Below are 26,966 nucleotides of genomic sequence, written 5' to 3' on the forward strand. Positions count from 1 at the left end.
TCACATCGTCTTGTGTCGGCCAGCGCCATAAGAAAGTTTCCTTTTTTTTCAAAAAAAATGGAAGCAACATTAACTGGAGGAGCAAAAAAGGCAAGAAACCGAAAACATAAATTGGATTTGAGCCTTTGCACTGCTTCTGCAGCTCGGCGTCGTCAAACAGGTTAGAACGGGGAACAGTAAAGTAGGAAGCTGGGTAAACAAAAAACCGAAACATTGTTTCTTCACCAATTGTTTTGAAATGTTGTTTTCGCTGTCGGACAGAAAAACCGGTCCCTACTGCGCTCCGGAAAAACTGCCAGGAGCGTGTTTTGTTTCCCTTCGCTCCGGGGACGAAAATGAGCGGCAAAAGAAAACGTTTCGGAAAACTTTCCACTTTGCTTGCCGTTATTTTATTTGTGCATTCTTTTATTTTCCTGTTGTTGTTTTTGTACTCACCACTTCTCTCCCCTTAACTTGATCCAAATGTCCCGCAGTGGGTTGTATTGAGTATTGTTATTGTTGCTCGCAGATTCAATTGCGGCGAGAACGAAATTTGAATTTTACCATTTTCCGGTGCCCGGAAGGACTCCCGCTGCGCTTATTTCACTTTTCCATTCGATAAAACAACTTGTTTCTGATTTCAGCTTCCGATTCCGTATCCTTTCCCATTGCGTTTTTCTTTTCTTTTTCACTTTGTGGTTGGCTTGTAGCGTTTCGAAACTAAAAATCGAACTGGCTTTTAACTTTTTCGATAACTTAATCCAATTGCTTACAACTGCACTTGTTCCGAATTGTTCCTCGAACAACGAAGAAACTCTTAGGCAGCTCCGCGGGCGAGGGCATAGCATGCTTTTCTCCATTTCCGAGGGATTGTTAATTGTTTTAATTTACTTCTTCGGACTTGTTTCTTGCGTTTTTGAGTTTTGCACTTAGCAAACGAAGCAGGCGGAGCTTTTTTTTTCTACTGAACATACACACACCTTGGAAACTTGAAAAAGGATCTCTCGAGGAAGGATATTTTCTTTTTTCGCCGTCACCACACAGAAATGCGAGAGCAAATTAAAACCATCCATTACGCCGCACTTGGCACAATGCTTACCGAAGGGCTTACCGTCGGTGGGGATCTCGGTAAATTATGATAATTGCGTGACTCTTCGTCCGGTCGCTGCTTGTTGCTTTTGTAGGATTGTTTTCGTTTGCCTGCCTTGCTTGTTCTATGGAACCCACAAAATGTCTTCTTACAAATTGTTTGATGTTCGCAACGTGCCTCAAAGTCGTGGATAAGAGACAAGCATTCCTTTTTTTCACTCCGAGTTCCGGGCGATGCCTCGTGATGATTGTCAATTACAGCGGAAATTATATTTTACTGTCGCTTGTAAAATGTAATGTTTTTCAATATGTCATACTTTATCTAAGCTCAAGCCGATTTCTTTGAATTATATTTGTCGGGTGTGGTAACCTCTAGTGCCCTTGGTTTCGCTCATGTTTCTCGTACTTTTGCTTCAACTGAGGTTTTGCGAAATTAAATCCTTTTTTTCCCCGACGCGCCCTTGGACTTGCCCTTCGGAACGGAACGGGTTTTGTTATCCGAACCCTGTGGCGCAGTTTGTTCGCGAGCGATATTTAATTGCTACCCTCGGTCGTTGCGCCTCGTGCACGGTCCCGATGGTAAATGGAACGGAACGACGGGAGGAGGAAAGTGACGCCGGGCCGCAACCTAACGATTCGTTAAGTTTGCACAGGATCAAAATCAAACAAACCGACCGAAACAACGAACCCCGCCCTCTACCGGGGGTGGGTTGTAGCACAATGAGCTGGAAAAACTCATCCCCCGCCACAAACTCCCGTGTTTCCCCCGTTCACATTTTATCTCAAACCGCATGGAACCGCACGAAAAACTGGCCACCGGTCTCGGTTTCGTTCCGCCGGAAGCGTCGAGCGGAGAGATAAAACAGTCTCATGCTCCACGCAAGGGGTCGCGTTTTTCCCGATGTTTGTGGGAAAGCGAGGGTAACCCACCATTCCCACTTATGTTTGGCAGGAAAAACGATGTCACCTCAGCGACACTGAGCGACCCAACGCTCCCTCTTTCGATGGCAAACATTTGCCGTTGCGAGTGGAAAGGAAAAGTGTGACCAGAAAACCGGCCGGGCTCTGTTTGCGAAAGCCCTCTGTTTGCTGCTGTCTCGTTGGGAAGCCGGTTTCGTGATGGGAATCTGCATTGCCCGGCTCCAGGGAAGCTCCAGGAACAAAACCCGTCCGTCCCGACCGAGATCTCGACGCACCATTTCCTTCTCTCGCCCTCTCTCTTTCTCCGGCATGTTTGTAAACCGCCGACGTGCGAATGGATTTAAACTTGCCGGCTTCAGGTAACGGAGGGAAGGAGGGATTCGTTTAAATGTTGTTTCGCCGTCGCTTTCCCTAATTCCCGCTTGTTGCGTGCAAACAATAGTAAATTATGTTTTCGAAGTATTTTGCAAACTCTTGCGGATTTTCCCTGATCGGCATAATGCTGCGATTCTAGCCGCCGTGCGGTTTGAAGCGCTGACTCTTCATGAACAAATGTTTCAAACGAGTTATTCTAAAATATGTCAAATATGATTGACAATGACCTGAAGAAATATTTTGTTATTATCTGTAATTCCTCAAAACAATGTTTCTGTTTTTTTAAACATATTATATTGGTTTGCTGGGTTTGCACGAGGAAACCATTAGGTGTCGAAATTTCATTATAATTTTTCAATGTTGACAATTTTTGAGGTATTGAAGAAGAGTTTCAAAAAACATTATGGGAGCGCAATTTGTAAAGATTAAGATCAAACTCATGCGGGAATAAAATGTGTTAAAATTAGCAGTCATTCGACTCTATTAGTAGTATTTCGAGGCTCTATTAGTTAGTAAATTTAGCCTCTACGAAAAATGTTCGTTTTTAGGAAGTTTTTCTAACAGCGAAGAAATCTAAAAATTGTTTTTAAACTCGAAAAAACTAAAACCATGGACATTTTACATAGAAATTTATTCGATTAAAATTGATCTTCTCAACTAAAAAAGTGTTTTTACTATGGTGAACAAAAACGGATTAATGATGATCAGCAGTGAGGCTTAATTAATCTGCTCAAAGTTCGATTTTCTCTATATACATGAAACATGTTTTCTTGGAATTTGTCATCAGAATAACAAGGAGAAGTAATGTTATGCTTCTTATAAATAATTGATTCACGTATTAACAACAAACTTCGTCTAGAAGAAATTGTTTATCGATGGGACTGACGCTCTATCCCGACGGCGTTCGCGACCCGCGCCAATCAAACCAATCGGTTGGTAATTACGTTAATTTTTGGCCAATTAAATCTTTCTCGGAAGACCCGCTTTCCAGCACGCTCGTTTCCCGGGCCGCAGTTTCCACTAATTTATATTGCCCAAATCACATCAAACCGCGCCTCATGTTTGCCTTTCTGCCGCCCATGTTTTCGCCCAGCGGCCCGAAAGTGGGAGAATTTTACCATCGACCATCGTTTCCGTTCTGCAGCAGGTTGTAAAACGTTTGTGTGTGTTTGTCTTCGGGCGTGCGTGTGTGTTGTTACTTTTTTATTGGTAGAGGGAAATAATAAAGTGTTAATATTCCTTGAGTGTGTTGATGAAGTTTATTTGTCTTCCTTGTTTTGTACCACATGGCGAAAGCAATAAATTGTGGTTATGTGTCAGGCGAAGGTTTTAGTGTGTGACACCTGTTTAACCATCCGGATGTTGGTGCTTCCTTTAGGTTCTACTTTTCTACATAAACGATTTCCTCTGCATTTGTTTTTCATTTTTCAAAACTCTTTTATCAACATCATGGTTTTTCTCACTTTGTGCTGGAACTGCTCACCACACCAGTTGCAAATGACCTGTCCCACACTGTCTCACAAACTTCCGTATCCACCTCCCCGTTTTCTGCCTCCCCGACTGCAGGGTGGGAAATTGCCAAGTGGGCAATTTTTCGGCACTACTGGAAAACCCTTGGGTGTCCAGCTCTCTTTCCATGCCTGTGGCGTCAGGTTGTTTTCCGAAACTCCGACCGGGGTGCTCCCTTAGGGGCCCGAGAAGGCAATGAGTTTATCAATTATGCAAACGAACTGACCCGCCGAGGAGGGATGAGGGCAACGAAAGAACACCAACCAAGACAACAACAATCAGGCTGGAAATTTTCACTCCATCACCACGGCCGATTTCCACTGGAGACTTTATTTGTTGAGACCTACCCTCCCGCGGGGGTTGTTAAAGCTTTCTAATTGTGTCTGTGTGTCTGTGTGTGTGTCACTCGGTATCCTCTTATGTACGGCAAAGCAACTTTTGTGTGGGGCAACTTTAATTCATTTACTCGCCAACCTTCTGCTAGTGGAAAGTTCCAGCACCGGACGGTTCGTCGCTTTCGGGTCGGTCATCATCCATTCGACTGGGTGGAAAAGCGTCCTCCGTGCGGGTTCACCCAACGAACCGAAGGATGCGAAGGATGCGGGCCCTTCCGCTTTTCGGTACTTCCTGCGAAAAGTTTCGCTTCCGTCCCCCGGTTGAAATTATTCCGATTATTCCACACTCGCACACAGGAAAAGGAAAACCTCCCTCTGACGCTCTTGTCGTGGTACAATTGTCACCGAACCGGCACAGAAAGTGTGGCATGCGCAATCCGAGAGGTTGCCCTTTATTACTGACTTATTTTCACCGCAGAAATTCAACTCGTTTGCCTTCGGACGCTCGGGCGCAACACAAACGCACACCACCAGCGGGACGGCAAAGTGTTTCTCCAGTCTTTTTCAACTTCAATTATACACTTTTACCTCCCTTTCTACCGTGTTTTCCCACGGTGTGCCTCCCTGCAATCCATTCTACAGCTGCAGAGCTTTTTCACTTGCCTTTTTTCCTTCACCCTTTTTTCCCGAGTGGTAGAGGAAGCCCTTTTCTATTCTGTTGTTCTCCTTGGCTCGGTAAGTCATTATCCTCGCACGGTTGACGTCTACCAAAGACCTTCGCTTTAGGTGAAAATCCAACGAACCAAACACACACACATTTTGGACGAGGAAAACCGCGGTGGTGGATTAAATTATAAAAAATTTCATTACCCACCATCGCTCCTTGGTGCTTTCCTGTATTATGTTTCAAACAACCTTCCCTTAAGCCGTTTTCGATCAACAAACTAAATCCCGGGCGGGAAAATTAAACAAAATAGATGCTAACTTTAAAACGCGAGAGAGTAAAAAATAAAATAAAAATCCAATAAAAAAAAACCTCCTCTGCAATCACAGAAGCTCAGACCGGTGCTGGGATGGGAAGGATAAATTGCCATTCTTCTACTTCCCTCGAATGGTTGGAACTGTTCAGGTAATATTTCCCCAATGGAGGCGCCTGGTGATTTATGGAAATGGCACAGAAAACGTCGTTCGTTGCAAATGGGCAAACGGGTGCCGGATAAGCTTTCATCAACGTGCAGAAAACGGCACGAGTAATAGGAAAGCAACAAGCTGCTGTTCCTTTCCTTTCCATTTTTCTCTCTCCATCAGATGGTGCCACCTTTCGTACCCATAATTTTCACATCTTTTCATTTACTCACCTTTGGGGGGGAAGGTGTGTGTATTGGAGCTAGAGGAAGTTGGTACCTGATTCAATCGTAAAAGTCAGAGAGAGGGTGGCAGGGAACAAAAGTGAACGGCGAGGGTGAAAGTATGCAAATTAATTCACATTGGAAACCGGCGAGAAGTGAACCCTTGAGCATACGGTTAACCGGAAAAGAGGGATCAATCACAGTCCATTGTGACATACCTGCCGTAATGAATGACTTGTGGAACTACTCAGATTTACAATGAACTAAAGAGAAAGGAAACTACCAGGAAAAGTAATTTTTAAAAACGATATTTTCAATTTGATTTTTTTTTTTTTTGAAACGTGCTTTCAATAATGCTTTCAACAATATTAAGAAATAAGAAAACAAATCACGCACGAACAACTCAGTTTAACTTCTTTACAACGTTGCTAATTAGTCATCTCATTTATCTGATGTTTGCCTCGATTTGTTTGGTCACATTTGGAAGCTCGTTGCTGGAACCCCCGGTATCCCATTGAGCCGTCAGCATTTGAGCGTGAGCGACCTGGTTAGCGGTAATTAGAATTAGTTATACAATTTCCATGCTAGGCTTGTTTCATCCCACGGAAGATTAAACTTCCGACAGGCGCGCTCTGCTCATTAGTCAACAACAGCAACATGCGCCTCTCGGTGCGTTGGCTAATTACAAGAACCCTTACGACGTTTCTTCGACGGAACTACCTTTGCATGTTCTACCGCCGCCTCTTTGCCCCGCTTCGATGGTACCGATGGGATCGTATCCCTTGCGGGTAGCTAAGCCCTTTAAGTGAAAGACAGCAATCATTTTTCTAAGCCCTTCACCACCACCATCACCACCTGGTGCTGGGTGTGGATGACGCACGGAGGTATTATTTCTCCGGCCGGGTGAGAAAGCCATCTGTCAGGAGACGCGTGTTCTGGTGAAATTTATCGAAAGACGTTAGTTAAACGTGTGCCCGGCAGGATGTCTCAAGTAGCAAGACATAAGGCTATTAATGCGAAGAAAAAGCTTGAAGGTATCAACATTTACATTACAAAAAAAAAACAAATTGATTCCATTTGTCTTTCAAAACAAAGTTTTACGTAGCAATTTAAAATAGGAGCAGTATTTTGGTACTCTCAAATGGGGTATCTTGTGAATTTTAGTAGGTTTTATGTCTCTTCAATTGATTTGTTTTTGAATTGGGTGGTTTCCTTTTCAAAATGGGTATTTAAAAAAAATTAAATTTTTAATACATTGTGAAACTGAAAATAAATATTGCATATTTTAATATTCAATTTCATAATTTGGTGGATGAAACTGCGTTTTAAACGAGCCAATTGCTGATTTACGATTTTCAACGGCATCTTCAATTCCCATTTGTTTTTTTACTTCTGGAGGGAATGAGGGTTATTCTGATGTAAAACAAATCATTTAGCTTTTATTAATAAACATCTTTTGAGAAAAGTACAATTTAAATATTTGACCTATAAGTTAAGGTATGAACCCCTGTATTATAAATTCTGTTGAAACCTTTGTTTGTATTAAATTCTTTAACATTTTTCTTTTACTATGGGCATACAAACACACATGACAAAAATTTTGTTATTCGCTCCGTTTGTGATGCTCCCATATCAGGTTGCAATCATATATTACCTTCCCACAAAAACTATTTATCTTCCGGGCACAATAACGCCCTTTCCTTCCACCATCGTCGATGCGTGCATGCATTTGACGCATTCATCATCTTCGTTTGCCGTCACCGTTATGATTATGGCACATATTTTACGACAAATTGCCAATGCGAGGTCGCATTACCTTGGGAGCAGGTACTGCTGTACCTTTTACCTCCTGCTGCAATTGCTGTCGTCGACAACTGCCAGCAAGAAGGTGTCTTCCGGGAAACCCGTCGGAGGGATTCCGCATTTGCAACCCATACGGCACCCACTGCAATTCTTCTGCGCACTTCCGTTTCTATTTCATATCACTTTTATAGCATCGCCTAACCTTACGAATGTGGAAAGTGATGAAAAATTATACTTCCCGTTTACCTTCCGTTCGTACCTTCCGAATCGTCAAGAACTGTCACATTCAGTGCTCGGGAAGGAATGTCAAAGGATTCCTCACACACACATATATAGGTAGAGTAGAAGTTCCATAAGTTGTCTCGTTAAATCTTAGTTTATGCAAGACAGAAAGGTGCAAGACGCAAAACAAGACAGTTTGAGAGAGAGAGAGAATGAATAAGGTTGTTCGTAAAAGTTTTTCCGTCGGCATCCGGAAACCGTGGGGGGAAAAGTTTCGAAAATTCTCCAGTCATGGCCAGAGTGGATCCTCGTGACTGCAGTTGTAACTTTGTGAGAGTTTGGCAACTTTTCGTGCAATCGATCCCTGCAATGTTATTTGTTTTCATTCTCTTCTTTGTTGATTTCGAGTGCTGTCTCACGTCGGAGGACGAATAAGAAGGAAAAGTATGTACATTCAACTCGGAAACCGTGCATATGGTAAAACGGTGCAACGGGGTAACAAGCGATTGTAAATAATTAAAATGTACCCGAGGACAAGAAACTTTATTCTTGGTGGTTTGGACCAAAGGTTCGGAACTCCAAACGAGCAGTTTTTCGTTTCGAGCAACTGGTTGTATATCAAATGCTAAGTAGACTTAATAAACTTTCCCCCCGCTGTTCTTCCTCTCAGAGAGGAAAAGTTTCACATGCAAGCCTTTCCCTGGCTTCAGATTACCGTTTGCAAACGTGAAGAACATGTTCATTATTTACGTGGCTGAACAAAACAAAATAAGAACAAGTTTTCAACAGAAGGGATTGATCAACTTTTCAAATATTCAAAGTGAAGGTATACAATCTTAAAATATTATAGCTGGAAGTATTGTTGGACAAGCAATAACAGAAAAATCAGTGCTAATAGAAATGTTTTTATTTATCAAACAACTATTCTTTTAAAAAGTAAACTAGTGAATGTTTAGAAATTAACAAGTAGATATGTTACTTGTTCAACATCGTTTTGCAAGTTAAAATATTTATTCGTCTCGTATGGTCTCACCGGATGGAACTGCCCTTATCAGACGGGAAGTAAGTAACCTTATCTTTAAATACGCATATTTTAATATATTGAGCATACTCAGATTTAACAGTAAATATCTCCAATCTTTGTACAGCTTTAGATAAAACGTGTTTGGCCATTTCGGGGTCAAATAAATCGCCATGAATCATCGATTGAAATTCTTTTTATGACAAACCGAACGTTGTGTGGAATGGTGATTAAACGACCTCTTTTTTTTACTTTTGCTAAATTCATAACGTAGATCAGACGCAGCGCGCTTATCTTATCCGAAACCACCGTGCACTGTAACAGCACTTCGATGGCCATAAAAACCATATCGATTCGAATCGAGTTGTCGATAGATTCTATCGGTTCGCTTTCGATTAGGCCCTGGACTAATCCCTTAAACCGCCGAACGGAACCTAGTCCACGGCAATAAAGCCGCTCCAACTTCCACGTTGGGCGTTAAATCTCCCACATAGTAAGGGAAACAAAAAAAAACACTAGATGGACAGATTATGTCTACCACAAACGGGGTATTTCTCAGCCGGTTTTCTGTCCATCTCGCAGAACGCCGGGTCGGCACGGGATTAGGCGGTACATTTCGCTGGTTTCAGCCATCATCCTCCTCGTATCGGTCGATGTGCAGATGGGTGAAAATGCCGGTAGGATTACGATGGCCATCCAGTCCGCGAGCTTCTGAATCACTTCGGAAATCTCCCGTCGAAATCCGCCATAAGGTCCGAAATTGTCTCTTCCGTGTGTCCGCTTAAAACAACAGAGGATCTCTTTTTCGCCAGAGACTACTTGCACATTCCTCGCACGTGGTGAAACTGTGATCGTTTTGCGGTGACTCGAATTGGATTTCGGATAGATTCCATATCGATTGAGCACAGAAAAACATACTAATGAAGCATTTAATGCGGCTGTTCTAGCTTTTCCTGGTTGAGCTACGTTTTGTGCTTTTATAACATTCCAACTCTTTCGCTTGCTGGATTTTTACATTTTCCGTTAGTTTATTTTATATTGTTTTTACTTTGACCAGTGGCGGATTAAGCGTTCCAGGGGCCCCAAGCAGCTTTAATTTGAAGGCCCTAAAAAAACTCTTCACATTCACCACACATTTTTTAATTTAAATTTCAATCAAGTTTGAACAATGAAAAGCTAACAAATTTAGATTCAACTACAATTTGCTTTCCTGTTATTTCATTCATTTTGTTTTTGTTTATTTCATACAAAATCTTCAACAACTTTCCAAGAGAATTCAGACAACCCTTTTCTACGAAGGAAAGTTTTAAAGAATTAATTTACTTTACTCTTTAATCAAATAACTTTTTTGTCATTTCAAAACGGAAAAGTCCTTTTTTGTTAAATGTTTGAAAGAGCAAAAGTTACCATAAGCATTATTTCTATGTTTTGATCCATATTTCATTATCCTCGAAGTATATTGAAAATTTTCCTCTTTTTAAATATTTTGTTAAACTTATCTTTTAAATATACCACAATAGTTAGTGCCACAATATTTTTATTTACTCCAAAATAAGGTGATGTTTAATTACCTTCTATTCATCAAAACTCAATTCAGATAGTTAAGTTGCATCTTTCTCACATTTTCCACACAATCCCCAAACTTTTCACGCATTTGATGAGACAAACAGCTTATTGGCAAAATAATTCCTGCATTAAATTTTGGGCAAAAACTACAGGGACCTCGACAGATCAGGGCCTCAAGCAGCTGCTTCGTTTGCTTTCCCTTTGATCTGCCTCTGACTGTACCATAAACGAATGTGTTTGGAGTTGTTTTAAACTTTACTTGTCAAGTTACTTTCCCCCGTGTTTCTACTGGTAAAAAGTTTGTTGCAGCATGGTTTGATTTTGCGTACCACCCATCTCTCCTACACTAATGCCCTTCCAATAATATCAAATCAAATATCAAAAGTAAATACCCTAACCTCTAAATGTTTGTTCTTCATCGTCACAGAGTGGTAGCGCGGCCGTTGACACCGGCGGCGGAGGAGGAGGTGGTGGTGGTGGTGGTGGCGGCGGTGGAGGAGGAGGCGGTGGCGGAGCAACAAACACGGACACGGACACGGAAAAGGAAATGCTCCTGTCGACGGCCGAATCGTCGGCCTACTCGGCACAGGAGGTCGCCGCTCGGCTGCGGGTCGATGTCCGGACCGGGCTCCGGTGGTCCGAGGCCAACAGCCGCACGAAGATCGTTGGCTACAACGAGCTGAACGCGCTGGATGACGAACCGCCATGGATGAAGTACGTGCAGCAGTTTAAAAACCCGCTGATATTGCTACTGCTTGGTAAGTTCTCAAGCGTCGAAGTGTCTCGAGCTCTAAGTGACTCTTTCTCAATGATCCCTATTTTTCTTCTTCCGTGTCTAGGTTCGGCCGTCGTGAGTGCCTGCATGCGACAGTTTGACGATGCAATCAGCATTACCATCGCGATCATCATCGTCGTTACGGTGGCGTTCATCCAGGAGTATCGCTCGGAGAAGAGTTTGGAGGAGCTTAAAAAGTTGGTACCTCCGGAGTGTCACTGGTAAGCGATCGTCTGCGAAAACTCACGGCCGGACCGGATCGTAATGAATACATTCGTTTGTTGTTCCTTACCGCTGCAGCCTACGGGAAGGACGACTGGAAACGTTCCTCGCCCGCAACCTGGTGCCGGGCGACATCGTCTATCTGAACGTGGGCGATCGTGTCCCGGCCGATATTCGCGTGTTCGAGGCGTTCGACTTGTCGATCGACGAATCGAGCTTCACCGGCGAGACGGAGCCGGCGCGCAAGAGCGCTGAGGTGGTGCTGAACGCCAACAACACCAAAAACCACGCCAGCATGAAGAACATCGCCTTCATGGGCACGCTAGTTAGGTGCGGTAATGGAAAGGTACGAAACATCCTTCTCTAGTAACGCTGGAGTGTCGTCTTTAACGGGGATTCAAATGTTCCTCTACAAACACACACAGGGTATCGTAGTTAGTACGGCCGAAAACAGCGAGTTCGGCGAGGTGTTCAAGATGATGCAGGCCGAGGAAGCGCCAAAGACACCGATGCAAAAATCGATGGACATACTGGGCGCTCAGCTGAGCTTCTACTCCTTCTGCATTATCGGCGCCATCATGCTGCTCGGCTGGATCCAGGCCAAACCGCTTGTGGAGATGTTCACTATCAGCGTCAGCCTGGCCGTGGCCGCCATTCCCGAGGGTAAGTGTTACATACGAGTCCCGCTTTTGGGCTCCTTGCCATCGGTTTTCTTTTCCCAGTTGACCTCCCACATTTGTTTCAATTCACTGTACAGTTCCCTTGCTGTGAAGGCTAGGGCATGGTCCAATTACAACGTTTTATTTTCCTCAAGGGTTGTAGAACAAAACATTTTCCTCCAGCGCTGTTCTGTTCTGTTTTGGTGCAGATAAATCATAGTCACTAGGAACATTTTTCTATGACTCTTCCTTCCTGTTAGTTGTTCGTAGTTTGGTCGCGTGACTCATGCATTCATTTTGGGTTTTCCTTTCTTTCGAATCCCTCTTTTATTACATCGGAGCGAACGACATCTATTCTGGATGCTCGCCAAAAACGGACACACGGGTGCATTTTCTTTCCGTTGTCCTTAATCTATGAATCATTCTCGTATTTCTACATAGAACAGTGGGTTTCATTGTTTATTTTTTGCTAGAAGATACCATAACCCAGTGATTTTCCTGTTTTTATTGTAACTTCTTTAAATTCCTCTTTAAAATGAAGTAATTGGACCAGAAAAGATCTGTTACCTCATTGCCAAGTAAAGGAAAATATGAGTGTAGGAATAGAAAAAATCTTCTAAATTACTAGTAATAAAATCTATCAAACATAAATTGTATAAATTATCCATTATATAATCTATGACCTTATATTGTTTTAAACAAGTTTATTACGTGAAGGCAAAGTGTTGTAATAAGTTATTATTAAAGCTCCCAACCATCGTATTCCTATTTATGGGTTTAGTTAGGAACTCAGTTGAATGATTGAATTTAGAGGAATAGTTTCTTTTCATCACTAAACATTTTGTAATTTGTAGTTCATGAAATGAGTGTCATTTTTCCTCTTCAGGTCTCCCCATTGTTGTAACGGTGACGCTGGCACTTGGCGTGATGCGAATGGCCAAGCGGCATTGCATCGTTAAGAAGCTACCGACAGTGGAAACACTCGGCTGCGTGACCGTAATCTGCTCGGACAAAACCGGTACGATCACGAAAAACGAAATGACCGTCACGGTGATCATTACGTCCGATGGGTACATGGCCGACGTGACCGGTGCCGGGTACAATGACAACGGTGAAATTCACATCCGCGAGTGCAACAGTATGGACAACGCGAAAACCAGCATCAGCCAGCTGCTGGAGGCGGGCGTCGTGTGCAACAACGCCATCATCCAGAACGACACACTGCTGGGGCAACCGACGGAGGGTGCGCTACTGGCGGCGGCAATGAAGAACGGCCAGTACTCGGCAGCCGACAACTACCTGCGCATCCAGGAGTATCCGTTCAGCTCGGAGCAGAAAATGATGGCCGTCAAGGCGGTGCCGAAGTACGCCAACACCAAGGAGGAGATCTACTTCGTGAAGGGTGCGATCGAGATGGTGCTACCGCAGTGCACCAAGTTCTGGTACGGCGGGCAAGCCATTACGCTCAGCAAGCAGAACGAAGCCGAGTTCCTGCAGGAGGCGTACGAGATCGGGCGCAAAGGGTTGCGCGTGCTCGCCATCGCACGGGGTTCGTCCTTCCAGGATCTGGTCTACATGGGGCTGGTGGGAATAACTGACCCGCCGAGACCGCTCGTGCGTGAGTCCATCGAAATGCTGCGCGCCAGCGGTGTACTGGTGAAGATGGTCACCGGAGACTCGCAGGAAACGGCTATGGCCATTGGTAAGTTCCAAAAGTCTCTATTATGTTTTTTTTTTGTTTAATAAGTTAGCTTTCTGTTTTATTTTATTGACACGAACGTGGTGCAATACATTTTTATGATTGGACAAGGAAACAAGGATGGGTATAGTGGAAAGGGGCAGGGTTTGGCACAACTCAGTCAATTAGCCAAGGTAACCCTTGAGGGTGTGCAGGTGTGGGAACTTCTTCAGCTTGGTCAGCTTCAAGGTGTGAGCCTCAACCTGAACCGGGACGTGAATCGGAACCGTCACCGGGTACGGCTCGGGCACGGGAAGGTCCACCACGACAACCTCCTCCACCGGTACCTCCTTGATCACCTTGACCACCTTAACGTGCGGGATTTCCTTGATCACCGGCACCTCACGGATAAGCTCCACCTCGCGCACCACCTCGACCGGAACCTCCACGCGCTTGTGGACCACCTTCTCAACGGGCACTTCCTTGATGACCTCCACATCACGGTACACGGTGATTTCGTTCACGACCGGCACCTCCTTTATGACCGGAACCTCCTTCACGTGCGTCACGATGTGCTCCTCCGGGACCTCCTGGATGTACGGTACCTTCACCTCCTTGATGGTGGAGACACGTTTTTCGATGTGCTGGATGTGTGGCACGGGTACCTTAACCTCCACCGGCACCTCCACCTTTACCAGCTTTGCCTGGGCCGACGACACGTACAGCAGCGCCACCGTGGCGAAGAAAAGATTCTGCAAACGAAAATTGTTTGATTTGACCATTAACACATGCACTCGGAGTAAATTGAATTCGATTTCCACCAACGCACCAGTTTCATTTTATGTTCGAACCACTGCGGCTTTCCTCGAAGATGTGTATTCTTTGGTAGTTGAGCAGCTAATAAGTGTCATTACCGAGGCTCAAACGCTTTTATACCTGACCTTTTCGGTGACCCAACTGTCCGCTGTGTGTCGGTTTCTTTTGGATCGGAAGGTTGAAACCTGCTACATCCGGACGTGGTGCAGTGGCCTTTTCCCAAGCGCGTTGGGTTACATGATCGGTATGTTGAAGGAATGCGCCTCACTATTACTTAACGGTTACGGAAGGGAGCATACTTTTCAGAACACCGAAACAGGTTAGCTTTGCTAAATAGCCGCAGGTGTTCCAATGATGGACGGTGCCAGAAATTCGTCTGGAGAAAGCTTTTGCTAATATGGCGGTTTATTGCTAGAGTAAGCATTTTTTATTATATTAAGTGGGTTTATTTGAAAGTTTATTTTAAAGGTATCTATTTCAATACTGAATACATTATACACGGAAAGTATTGGGCTTTGGCAAAGATACCCAGAATTTCGTGAAGGCAGAATTAGTTTTTTTCACATTCCTAACCTATAAAGAATCGTAATCAAAAGAAAAGATCACTTGAAAAGCTTTGGGATGAAAGCCAGATCGTTCTGCTTGTTAATTCTGTATAATCAAATCATTCCTCATATATAGGGTGCATGACAAATGTTTGTAGTGAATTTGAAAAAATCGTTTCTCATCTTTACGTCATAATATTCTGATAAATTTGACTAAGCATTAGAATGGTTTTTGTGATCTGCAAAATCAAATGACGGTGGCAAATCGCTTTATACCTTAAACAATAACCTTTTCAGTCGTGTCAAATTTAAATAAAATTAAATAATGTAAAGTTCTAACCTATACAATTCGTTTCCCTTTATAAAATAAAAGGCCAAACGAATTCTCTGTTTTGCGTACAGCGTACTATTCATTTCAGTATCATAAAGAATGTTATTTAATAGATTGTTACAGTACATATTGACTTTCGTTCGAATATTTTGAATCCAGAGTTAATTGTTACTATTTGTTTCTTTTGCTACTGATTCGATAAGCATGGCATAATGTTTGTTGTTTCGGCCTTCGTTATATAAAGAGTACTTAATATCTATACTTTTAGTTAGCATAAATTGCCTGTAATTTATAAATAATTTATTAACGGCTAAAAGCAACATCGAAATTAATGTTTTGATCCTGTAGAACGCATCAACGTGTCTTAAGCCTTTAGAGCAGGGAACATGTAGCGCAACGCTACGGTTATTCCACCCAATGCGGCCCACGTTAAAAAGAGTTTGGAGACCCCTGCTTTAGAGCATTCCGTTGATATTTACAAGCTGGAAAATTTGTAGACTTTATACTGGTGGTTCACCTAATAAGGCCAGATTTTCAAAGCCAAAGTTCAAAATTGCCACAAAGCAATTTGCTAAACATCTAACAGACTCTACCATTTAATCATAACCACATTAAACATGAATTTAGCAAACATTTTTCGGATTTATTTAAAGATCACTGTCGAGTCTTTGATATTTTTTTTAATTTCATAAATTTTGATTGATTTCTTTATTATCTGCTGCTATCTATATTATGCTGTAAAATCAGTAAACACTCTCTGCTGTTTATAACCTAAATTAAGATTAACGGTTATCTTTCGGATATAAATACAATGAGCAGTTTTGTGATCCATAAATTCAAGACGTCCGATTGAAACCAAAATCTTTCCTGTGAAATATTTGTGTTTTTTTTTAAGTATCTGTCACTTTCAAGGGCAAATAATGTTCAGGCAAAGGCAGTAATGGTTTCGTTTTTGTACAATAAATACTTTTATTTAACTTTTGTTGTGCAAAATGTGGCGCACCAGAGCTTATCAATCGCTACCGACCTAGTTGACAAGTTTCTTAAACAAACCCACCGGATCGGGCATGTAGTCGTTGGCGAGATGATGGAACTTATCCTTCAGCGACGTCACAGCGGGTTCCGGTACGGGCTCCGGGATGACGACAGGCTCCGGCACCGCCGGCATCGTGTACGGTACCTGCACTTCCTCCGGAACGCTGTACGGGACGGGGTAGGGCTTCTTGTTGAAGACGTACCGCTTGTACGGTATCTCGCGCACCTCCTCCACCTCCTTGATCACCTCGATGTGCTTCTCGACCGGGACGTGCTTGATCTTCTCCACGTGCTTGATCACCTCGTACGGCACCTCGACCTTATCGATGACCACCTTCTCGACCGGCACCTCCCGGATCACCTCGACCGGGCGCTCGACGACCACCTCCCTCGTGACCGGGACATGCTTCACCACCTCGACCTCCTTCTCCACCTCAACGTGCTTCTCGACCGGCACCCGCTTGATGATCGGCTCCGGAACGTGCTTGATAATTTCGCCCTTGGTGTGCTGGATCTTCGGGATACCGAACGGGACCTTCTTGAGGACCGGCACCGGAACCGGCACCGGGATGTTGAGGTCGTGCGTGGCCAATACCGCCACCGCCAGCGAGCAAAGAATGATTATCTGTAGCGCGAGGGCAAGGAAATTAGTATGTGCATCGTAAAAATATACCGCGCTGCGAAGGAATAATACTTACAACTTTCATCGTGCGTATTGTTTCGAGTGCGCTCTGCGAATGATGTCTTACTGGCAACTTGCTGGTCGCTTTTATAGTGCCATGGTTGTGCCAGTGCGCGTGGAATCATTACGCCCGAAACCAAACGTTTACCGGTTTCACCCTTGGCCAGAACTTGCAAAAACCGGACAGACATTTCGTGTGAAACCGGAACCTTTTCCCTTCCGTGCTACGATATTTCTTCCTTCCTTCCTACACTTGTATTCTCGTACTTTAGAGTAATTATAGTTTTAGAGGGGTAGAGCATAGTCATATTTATGTTATTCAATCATTTAGTGCACATGTTTGAACAAAATTTATTATGAATATTGACGAAACTTATTTTCTAGAACTCGTCTTTCAAAAGGGGCAGATGAACCAAAATGCTTATGTTTGTATTAAAAAGACCTTTCTTATATCAAGATATGTGCACGAATTATGCCTTTATGAGGTCTAAAATATAACTATAATTCACTAATTTTATCATAGACAACTGATAATGTCATAGACAAAGACTGAGACTATTAAAAAAATATATCTATGTTCTAGTCATGGTTTTGTTTTTCACTTCCTTTTTAGCTGTTCTCCGTCAGATAGTTAGTCATTTGTAAATAAATTTTTACTATGTTTAATTTCGCCCTCAGCATCCAAAATCGGCCTAGATATTGTGCACATGCAAGCCCTGTCCGGCCACGACATCGATCAAATGAGCGATATGCAGTTGGAAAAGATGATCAATACGGTGAGCGTGTTCTATCGTGTCACGCCCAAGCATAAGCTGGCCATCGTGAAGGCATTGCAGCAGAACGGTCACATTGTTGGCATGACGGGAGACGGCGTTAACGATGGTGTCGCGCTGAAGCGAGCCGACATTGGTATCGCCATGGGGAAGAACGGTACGGACGTGTGCAAGGAAGCTGCCGATATGATCCTCGTTGATGACGATTTTCACACGATCATGTACGTAAACGCGCTGAGATTGTCGTTTTGGTCACCCGCAATGAAATCTAAATGCTTTTTTCCCTATATTTCTTACAGTGCCGCTATCGAGGAAGGCAAGGGCATCTTTTGGAACATCCGCAACTTTGTACGCTTTCAGCTGAGTACCTCGATCGCAGCCCTTTCGCTGATCGCACTCTCGACGCTGATGGGCATCTCGAATCCGCTCAACGCTATGCAAATCCTCTGGATCAACATCATCATGGACGGGCCACCGGCGCAGTCGCTCGGCGTGGAACCGGTCGACCAGGACGTGCTGAAGCAGAAACCGCGCAACGTCAAACAACCGATGATCTCGAAGTCGCTGATCATCAATGTGCTACTGTCGGCCGGTATCATCATTCTCGGTACGCTGTGGGTTTTCCAGCGCGAGATGGCCGACGGGACGGGTGTGACAAGCCGGGACACTACGATGACGTTCACCTGCTTCGTGCTTTTTGATATGTGGAATGCCCTGAGCTGTCGATCGCAGACGAAAAGCGTGTTTCAGGTGCGTTTGAAATGGCCTTCTCGAAGGGTTGCAAGGCTTTGTCAACTACAACATTTCTTTTTTTTTGCTATTTATAGATTGGTCTCTTCACGAACAAGATGTTCCTGCTAGCGGTCGGCTTTTCGCTTCTCGGTCAACTGCTGGTCATCTACTTTCCTCCGCTGCAGATGGTGTTCCAAACGGAAGCGCTCTCCGCGATGGATCTCCTCTTTCTAGTGTCGCTCACCTCGAGCGTCTTCATCGTGTCCGAGCTGAAGAAGTGGTTCGAGCGCACCATGGAGCGACGAATGTACCGCAAGCGAACCGAGCTCGACTTCGTATGACAAACGGCTCCCAAAGATGCTGGAAGATTGCACAAGGACTAAACAAAATACTATCAGAAGCAGAAACATACAAGAACAAAACTGTAACCGACCGAGAGGAAAAGTGAAACCCCCCAGCGGAACTAGGTGTGGGTCAAACACCCACACATGGCCGGTTCGGATCATAACTCTATCGATGTGATCAGGGATGCGTGCCGGATAGAGTAATTTGGTTGCGATTACGGTTGCTACTACCGGAGGAGGACTAAACTGAAAGGAAAAGAAAAGCACACACAATTCTTACCACCGAAAAACGATGCAGACTCTTGGCGCAAAAGCAACTTAAACGGAACGACCACAAATTAGACGATCGACGACAAATGAACTCGCACGCGCCGGGCTCAAATTCTGGGCTTTGATTTTGGCCATTTTGGAAAAACATTTACACTGCATTTATGTTAGTATACAAACAAACAACTACAACCATCTCGTACTCTATAGGAAACCGAACAAAACGCCTATCGGTCGAACTATTGAAGTCACTAAAGTGGATGAGTCTCATGAACCCTAAACGACACTTTAACTTTGACGGCATTAAACGTACGTATCGCGTATCCAAAGAACGATATTCAAATGTTTCCACCCATTTATACGTTTCCTAAGCGAATGAATTTTGAATTGATGGCGGTTGGATATCAGCAGTAATAACGAACATTTAAAAAAAAATACGGCAAAAGAACAATGGGAACAAGACAGCAAGTATCCTTTAGACCTAAAGTAGAGGGAACGGAGAGAGAAAGTAACAGACAACAGCTGTGCAGCTTGCAGGGAACAGCAGAAAAAAGGCGATGACGAAAATTGTAACATGTGATTTGAAACATGAAACTAACTATCCATAGCCTACTATCCATGTAAGCAGTCATCATCGATAGGCGATGGACCTGTTTTGCACCAGTTTAGTTTACATTTTCCTTCTGTTCGCCTAGAATGATTTTACATGTTTACTGTAATTTTATGTGCGTACTCGTAATTATTTGTGCCTTCGCTTTGACTCTTTTTAAAACCTTCTAAAAACCTTCGATATTTAAAACCGTTGTGAGCTTCATCATTTTATCAAATGGAAGAAGAAACAATCAAAGGAGGATAACGATCAACTACACGCCGCTGCAGAAACAGTGAATCGATCATTGGAGAATATTCAGTTAAGTATTATTAAGCAAACGGCCTAGGTACGATTTATGTTAAGTATTTAAAAACGGTATATAAACTGCAAATCTTTAGAGGACAACACGCTGGCAGCAAGGGCACGTTGATACCACCACAACCAAGGCTCGGGAAGAAGAGAGGCTGTGCTTTGAAGACAAATAGAAGACAATTTTAAATGGTTTACGTTTTGGTTTTTATCATTTAATCCTATTATTTCTATTCTACTTTATGGTCTCTGTCGTATTGTTGTCGCAAAGATTTTGATCGTGGCCGGGATATTTTTTTTCTTTTTATAGGTTTTTTTAATTCATTTTTAGCATGTTTATTTTCAGCTCCTGTATGGTATCGTACGAATCAAATGTGTTAAAAATAATCAGCTTTATATAAAACTCGCTAAGCATCTCCCTATAGGCTTATTTTATAGTTGTTTTAGTAATTGTTCGCAGGAGGATGGAATTAAACTAATTAACCAAATGATGGCAATCATGTGCGGCTATCGGATGGGCCTGTGTGCACAAAGCATGACAATATACATGAACAAAACAGCAAGAGGAAAGCTATATGAGACATGAATGGAAAGACATACAATAGTGGTATAAAATGGAGCGCTCACTTCAATTTTCCGAAAAAAGCAAACGCTTATTTTCGCCATTTGGTTACCAACTTATGACAATCGGAAACCCTGAACGGATAGGAAGTAGGGGAAGCGTCTGGCAATGGAATGTACCCGGCCGGCGGAGTACTCTGTATTTTTGATGGTCATACCCTCAAGACGGTCGAAGTTTCATGCAGGAATTTTGGCGCCGCTGCCTCATTGACGACGCCCTTTACCGTTTGGCCACCTTCACAGCGGGTACGCCAGTTGTCCGGTAGGTGAAAGTTTGCCAGTTGTATAAATGATAATTATCTAAGCTCGTTGCGTTTCACCTCAAAATCCGCTCAGTGGCCCAGCGAAACATGTTTTCAATCGTTTCTTTTAGGTGCTTTGCTTCGTTATATTTTCAGCGCTAATTGGAATAATGAAAAACTCGCCTAACGCCTAAACAAAGTTAAATTTTCTTTCCTTCCCTCAACCGGCTAATGTCCAACCATGGTAGATGAAGAAAGTTATTTTAAAATACAAGTTAAGCTTCAAAACTCAAAAATACACCCTAATACCTGTTGCACATTTGAAGTTGATCTGAATTGGTAGTGGATCTACGGTCTAAAGTGGCGATCTAATCGAAGAGAAGGCAATATAAACGGTAACAGTTTACCATCAACGCATCAAAGACAAGAAACGAAACGTTCAGAACCACCAACCAAACCTGGGTAAAGCAAACAAATGGGTGTAGCGCAATGGAACAGCAACCAACTAAACCCTCGATCGGGCAGAACAAGCAGTTACAAATGAATAGTCTTTTGCGAAGCATTAACATACGACAATGCAATACTTCTAGCATGAAATGGGAGCATAGAGATGGGAGCGTTAAGACAAAAATTAATGGAATTTTTGATAACAACGGAGAAGCCTGTTCAGGCAAGAGGAGATACATTTTTTCATTCATCATTGGCCATAGTCAGTAGACTGTACAAGGCAACCCGTTTGCCCGTGGCAGAATGGTGAACATTCAACAAGGTAATGATGCAAATTGTTATCATCAACACCCTACCATACACCCGCGGTTAAGCACATTTGATCGTTTGAGGCAACAGTGTTCCGCCAGAAGGCGACAAAGACACCTCACATTGGAGAAAAGGTTCACTTTTCGTCACCAATCATTCCGCACTTATTACATTTTTCGCACAAACTCTCTCTCACCCATTGCCATTCTTGTGCGCAGACAGTAGTGTGCAACAGCTTGACTCTGTGCATAATTCTGTACTGCTAGAAAAGCACAATTAGAATAGGAACACAAGTTTGAGCATATGTTCGAACAAATCCGAGCAATAAAACCGGAAAAGAATAGAAACGAAGGAAAGTAGTTTGATGCAAATGCACGATTATAAAAATATAAAACGCCATTCGGAATGCACCCATTTAAATGTCATCATCACCACCATCATCATTGTCATCCCTAACGCGTCCATGGCACGACGGTCACTCCAGCGTAGATCACTTCGAAGAACGATCGATTGCAAATGGAAATAGCTTTCTTAGCAAACTTCACCCCATTATCGTTTCATCTCATAATCTACAACTCCATTAACCGCTACGGGTTAGCTTATCGTTACCAAATCGAAGAATTCACTTGAGCCTATTATGTGACCGTTTTTTGAGCTCAAATAATTTAAATTAAATTCCCTCATTACTTCATCTTCATCCGCGAATGAAAACACTTCATGCAAACTAGTGAAAGGTTGAAGATGCACATAAAACAATTTCATACTCATGACACACATATCATAACCAGGTACCAAGAGGAAAATAAAGCACAAACACATTATAACTTTTCTTTCCATTACAATCCACTCAGAGCTTATGGATTTTGCAGTTAGGAATTTAAAGAATTGGAATTCAAAATTGGTCATGCTTTTGGCTCCTCCCGACCTTTGGCTTTCAGCTCAATAAACATGTACCGACATTGAGAGATCACAATTTACACCGAATTGGCATTAAAATTTAGAACGTTTGAGCAACGGGATTAGATAGTGTTTGTACTCGCGAATTGGGTTCGTTAAGGTAATGCAACCACTTTAGCATTGGTTCACGAATTTATCCCGCTGAACGTAGAATCATCGACCAACCACCATCACAACCATCGACCACTCATCTTAGCATATAAGTGTACGACCATCAATGCAAAGGCAAATTCACAAAACAGCAAGATCGCCTAGCGACGATCGGAATATTTAAACAATAAGTCAAAACTCTCAAACACTGGAGAACAGATGATGATTGGAACATGATTTTATTCGAGACAAAAATAATAAAATATAATTAATCAAACACACACCACACACATTGGCCGACCATTTTGGCGCATTTTGAAGCAGATCATGATAAATTTGAAAAACCCAGTAAGATAGTAAAGAAATCAAGCATAGCTTTTCACTTAGAAAAAAAAGGTCTCCCAAATCAACCACAACAAATTTCGTTGCAGTGGCGTTGTGGAGTGGAAACAGATTTGTGTCACGAAAACTATTTAAGTGAATGAACTATCACGCGCATATTTATTATGGAAGCAAATAATACTATTTATTCGTAGAAGATACGGGGCACTGTGCCATACCGGGACTAGGGCCGGTAGAAAGCTGCAAGTAACTATGGGTGGGGAAATCAAATGTACACAATATATTTACTCCGACTTGGTCCTCGTACAGCGTGCAGGCAATTATAAATAAATACTTCACATGCTGCATTGCTGAACGAAAATAATATATGCAACTTTATATACCAAGAGGCAACCGATACACTAACGAGGATGTTATTAAATGATAACATATTTTTGCATGCAAGCAGTTTAGTTTCTTCCCATGCAAAGGATTCCCATCTAGCAAATTATTTTCATTTTCCTTCTACTTGAAAACCGAGAGGAAATGCACGACACTTTGATAGCAAGCAATCAACAATCCATTTATGGCTAAACGAAGCAACAGCATCCTCTCTTTATTTGTCACCTCTTGGAAAAGAATAGAAAAATTAAGCATTAAGTATCACATACAATATAATCCATAGGAAAGCGTCACGAAACAATGCAGATGAACGATAAGCGTATCCCTTTCATTTTGAATAATTTCTTATGCACGCCACATTTTACGGATATATGGCCGTGATTCATTTCATCGATGGTTAATGTTGATTTAATCTATACTGCATACTAATCGTCTACGATAATAGTCAGATTGCCGCAAACGGTGAGTGTCGTTCGAAGGAGAAAAGAAAAGAAAAACATAAAATAATGAACTTACCCTTACAGTTCGTGTTACGCTTAAATGTTTGAACGTTTACTCCACCGTTCGAAATGGCGAGATGAGTGATAGTAAATTGCAAACAGGAACAACTGTTGCTCTTCTAATGAAGGTTCAACTGACAAATAAATCGGTTTGTCCAGAGTGAAAGAAAATGAAAAATATGGTGAGGAAAGAGATGAAAAAAATCAACAGCGATTGTAAACCTAATCGAGTGGCTTGAAGGCGAATTTAGTGCCGGATATGGACGGTGAAAAATCATTCAGTAAGCATGTTAAAGCATCACCTTGCTCCTTACCACGTGGTAACATATGCTACTTGCATTCAAACATGCAACGTTTGAAGGAAACAATGTGGAAAGTGAAAAAATGAATAAGGATGCAATAAATGGCACGTACGATAAAGTTTTCGACTATTCATTCCATATAACTTATTATTATGTTCTGTAAATGAATTCTATAAAGGGCTGATCCATGGATATTTTATAACGATCTTCGTAATTTTAAATAAACCAAAGACTATGTAAAGGCGTGGAGTTGCTTTGTTTGGTACCGCCATTGTTTGACAGTAGCTTTTGAAAATATTTTCGAACAGGGTTGCAATATTGAAGACATCTTGATTCGATTGCCCACGTGCGATCTGATTTTGCTTATTTATTGATATTTCTCTAAACTCCCGACTGTGTTCATGAACTTACAATAGCGGATGGCTACAGAAGTCAATGTAAGGCATTTTAAAAATAAAATGTAACTAGTAGTTGCATTGCTGTGTGAACACAGCATAATAAGCACAAGGTTGCTATAAGTCCAAAAACCGTTCGCTGATTTTTTACCAATGACATTTGTTGAAATCCTCACCAGTTCAGAAATATTGTAAACAAGATTGTAAAAAATCTTCAACTAATGTGCATTTTCGTGTTTATTACGTACCATTCGAAATGGCCGAGGATACTCTAAACAAGAACAGTGAGAGAAATAACAAACAACCCCCATGGAATGAAAGAATACCAAACATTAACGTGCACCTTCCAGACAAAGCTGGTCCAGACACCAACTACGAAGCTTCCTTGTTCCGCAGTTCGTATCCAGCCAGCACAATAAAAAACATTGCAGCAAGACGCCTTGAGGCTTTCCGAGCCGAGCTGCAACGAGAAATATCTAATTCAACAGAAGCGGAACCCAGTACCTCAAACGGTGCGCAAGCAATGGAGATCGATGAGGAACCGTACGGAGCTCAGTCGGATGAGGTAATGGACTGGGATAGTACAAGTATCGGGCGCTCGATTTGGCCACAGCATGCTTTAGTGGACCGGATGGCCAATTCTCATGCCATACCCCACGATGTCGGGAGTAGAGTGGCCGCATATAACATGCCACTTAAAACAGATTACTGTAAACGACCACACAGCGGCCCTAACCCTCGTTATTTCGTGGTTGACACATGTGTCTATCTAAGCAACCTAGAAGTAGTTAAGCGCCTATTTTACTATTGCACAGGTATGTTCAATTTGTAAGTTTTCTTCCGTAGCTACCAGCTCCAATTCTGCCATCCAATTCGAACCCTACGAACTAACCCTACTCTTTTTCATTCCCTCTTTGAAGCCAATAACGCCATCCTTGTTGTGCCTTATCAGGTGTTGGTGGAGTTAGATGACCTTAAAATCAGCAAACCACAACTGCGCACGGAAGTCCAAGCTGCCTTTCGGTTTTTGAGCGACCAAAGAAAGAAAAGAACACAGCATGTAGTTTACCAGCATCCAATAGACGATCTCGTGGTCTTCACGCGAGGATCGACACATGATGATTCGCTTGTAAATTGCGGTTTACAGGTGCAAAATAATGTAAATAGCAATTGTTCTATAACTTTAGTTTCCAATGACAGTAGTTTAGGTTTAAAGGCGGAAGCAGCTCAATTTAAATTTTTCACAGAAGAGAATCTACTTTCATATCTGTCGTTAACTTCGTGCTTATAACATTATAAATATGAGTTCAATAACTCTTAATTGATTTATTTGTTTTCGTAGTTCGGTGTTGGCTGCTACATTGAAATGGTTTATAAAACGACGGAGTGTTAAATACCATAGGAAGGCTTTTTTTAAATCCAAAAGTTTCTTTCGTGTCGCAACAATTAAAAAAATACTAACATTCCGTCGATAAAAAAAAAACGAAATGAATTATTGGTATAACAAACCGAACCATTCTAACATCATATTAATGTTATGCGTTTTTTTTTACATTCGGTTGAATGAATGAACTGTAACGTTCTTGTTGTGATGTGTTAATCTTTAGGGAAACAACACTTGTAGCCGGTTGAAATATACCGGATCAACTTAACAATCACCATTAAATGAGTTCTTTGTGCCAACAGTTTTAATCGTTCCTATACTTCCTAATATTTTTGATTATACGAATTTTACGCTCAGGAATGCAAGGGTAGAGTAGGTTAACTGGCCAAGAAGGCATTGTTAGCTCGTATGCCTTCATTTACATCACCCTAAAGCGCCGGGGGACAATTGAGGAGTCGATATAATGACGAGCTCTACGAGCTGTACGGAGACCTCACTGTCGTACAGCGAATTAGACTCGCCAGGCTCCGGTGGGCTGGTCATGTCATGTCAGCCCGTAAAGTCCCTTTAGGCGGTCCCCAAGGACAGAGGAGGCGTGGTTTGGTCTAAATTGAGGTGGAAGGATGGCATAGACGAAGCCGCCAATAAAGCCAGGATACGGAATTGGACCAGCGTGGCGAGCGACCGTGAGCGGTTTCGGATGGAGCTTCGTCAGGCCAAGACCGCTCAGCGGTTGTAACGCCACATAAGTAAGTAAAGGGCCGGGGCAAATAAAATAACTCACAATGTGATATTATTGAATTAAAAAACTAAGCAAGACATACAGAAATCAATAAAGATATGTTAGTGCCACATGAGCCTACTATCATTGTCATTAGAATCTAACTGAAGACCAATAATGGTAATGAATTAAAGTAAGAGACACGAAATACATGAGAAGTATAAACAGAAAGGGATAATAATCAAAATTAATCTCATAATTAAAATAATTAGAAAAGCGTGTAGTACCACACTACAAGAGACAATAAAAAAAGTGCTTTCCCGTTGGTTCCCTACAGGGACGGGTT

The 26,966-nt window shown here is 42.5% G+C and overlaps 3 protein-coding genes across 3 annotated transcripts; 2 read left to right on the forward strand and 1 right to left on the reverse strand.

The window, feature by feature from the left end:
- Positions 1 to 10,674: 10,674 nt before the first annotated feature.
- Positions 10,675 to 20,126, forward strand: LOC131271773 (calcium-transporting ATPase type 2C member 1). The gene is made up of 8 exons (XM_058273301.1): positions 10,675 to 10,927; positions 11,009 to 11,165; positions 11,245 to 11,512; positions 11,592 to 11,829; positions 12,712 to 13,527; positions 17,591 to 17,906; positions 17,985 to 18,435; positions 18,513 to 20,126. The coding sequence occupies exons 1-8, from the start codon at positions 10,717 to 10,719 to the stop codon at positions 18,756 to 18,758; spliced, it is 2,703 nt and encodes a 900-aa protein (XP_058129284.1). The 5' UTR covers positions 10,675 to 10,716; the 3' UTR covers positions 18,759 to 20,126.
- Positions 16,223 to 16,937, reverse strand: LOC131271774 (titin-like). Its single transcript, XM_058273302.1, has 2 exons — positions 16,929 to 16,937; positions 16,223 to 16,855 (listed from the first exon to the last, which is right to left on the reverse strand). Exons 1-2 carry the CDS (start codon positions 16,935 to 16,937, stop codon positions 16,223 to 16,225), a joined length of 642 nt encoding a protein of 213 aa, XP_058129285.1.
- A 4,560-nt stretch (positions 20,127 to 24,686) lies between the features above and the next one.
- Positions 24,687 to 26,891, forward strand: LOC131261340 (uncharacterized). Its single transcript, XM_058263349.1, has 3 exons — positions 24,687 to 24,799; positions 24,866 to 25,330; positions 25,436 to 26,891. Exons 1-3 carry the CDS (start codon positions 24,772 to 24,774, stop codon positions 25,804 to 25,806), a joined length of 864 nt encoding a protein of 287 aa, XP_058119332.1. The 5' UTR covers positions 24,687 to 24,771; the 3' UTR covers positions 25,807 to 26,891.
- Positions 26,892 to 26,966: the final 75 nt, after the last annotated feature.

Source organism: Anopheles coustani, chromosome 3 (genome assembly GCF_943734705.1).
Source record: "Anopheles coustani chromosome 3, idAnoCousDA_361_x.2, whole genome shotgun sequence".
NCBI classification, from domain to species: Eukaryota; Metazoa; Arthropoda; class Insecta; order Diptera; family Culicidae; genus Anopheles; species Anopheles coustani.

Excerpts from the sequence above, each read along its gene's own strand:
- LOC131271773 (XM_058273301.1), top strand. The coding sequence starts at position 10,717 with ATGCTCCTGTCGACGGCCGAATCGTCGGCCTACTCGGCACAGGAGGTC. Across the intron at positions 11,513-11,591 it reads TTAGGTGCGGTAATGGAAAG|GGTATCGTAGTTAGTACGGC; the intron begins GTACGAAACATC and ends AAACACACACAG. Across the intron at positions 13,528-17,590 it reads GGAAACGGCTATGGCCATTG|CATCCAAAATCGGCCTAGAT; the intron begins GTAAGTTCCAAA and ends TTTCGCCCTCAG.
- LOC131261340 (XM_058263349.1), top strand. The coding sequence starts at position 24,772 with ATGGCCGAGGATACTCTAAACAAGAACA. Across the intron at positions 24,800-24,865 it reads GGATACTCTAAACAAGAACA|ACAAAGCTGGTCCAGACACC; the intron begins GTGAGAGAAATA and ends TGCACCTTCCAG. Across the intron at positions 25,331-25,435 it reads CCTATTTTACTATTGCACAG|CCAATAACGCCATCCTTGTT; the intron begins GTATGTTCAATT and ends CCCTCTTTGAAG.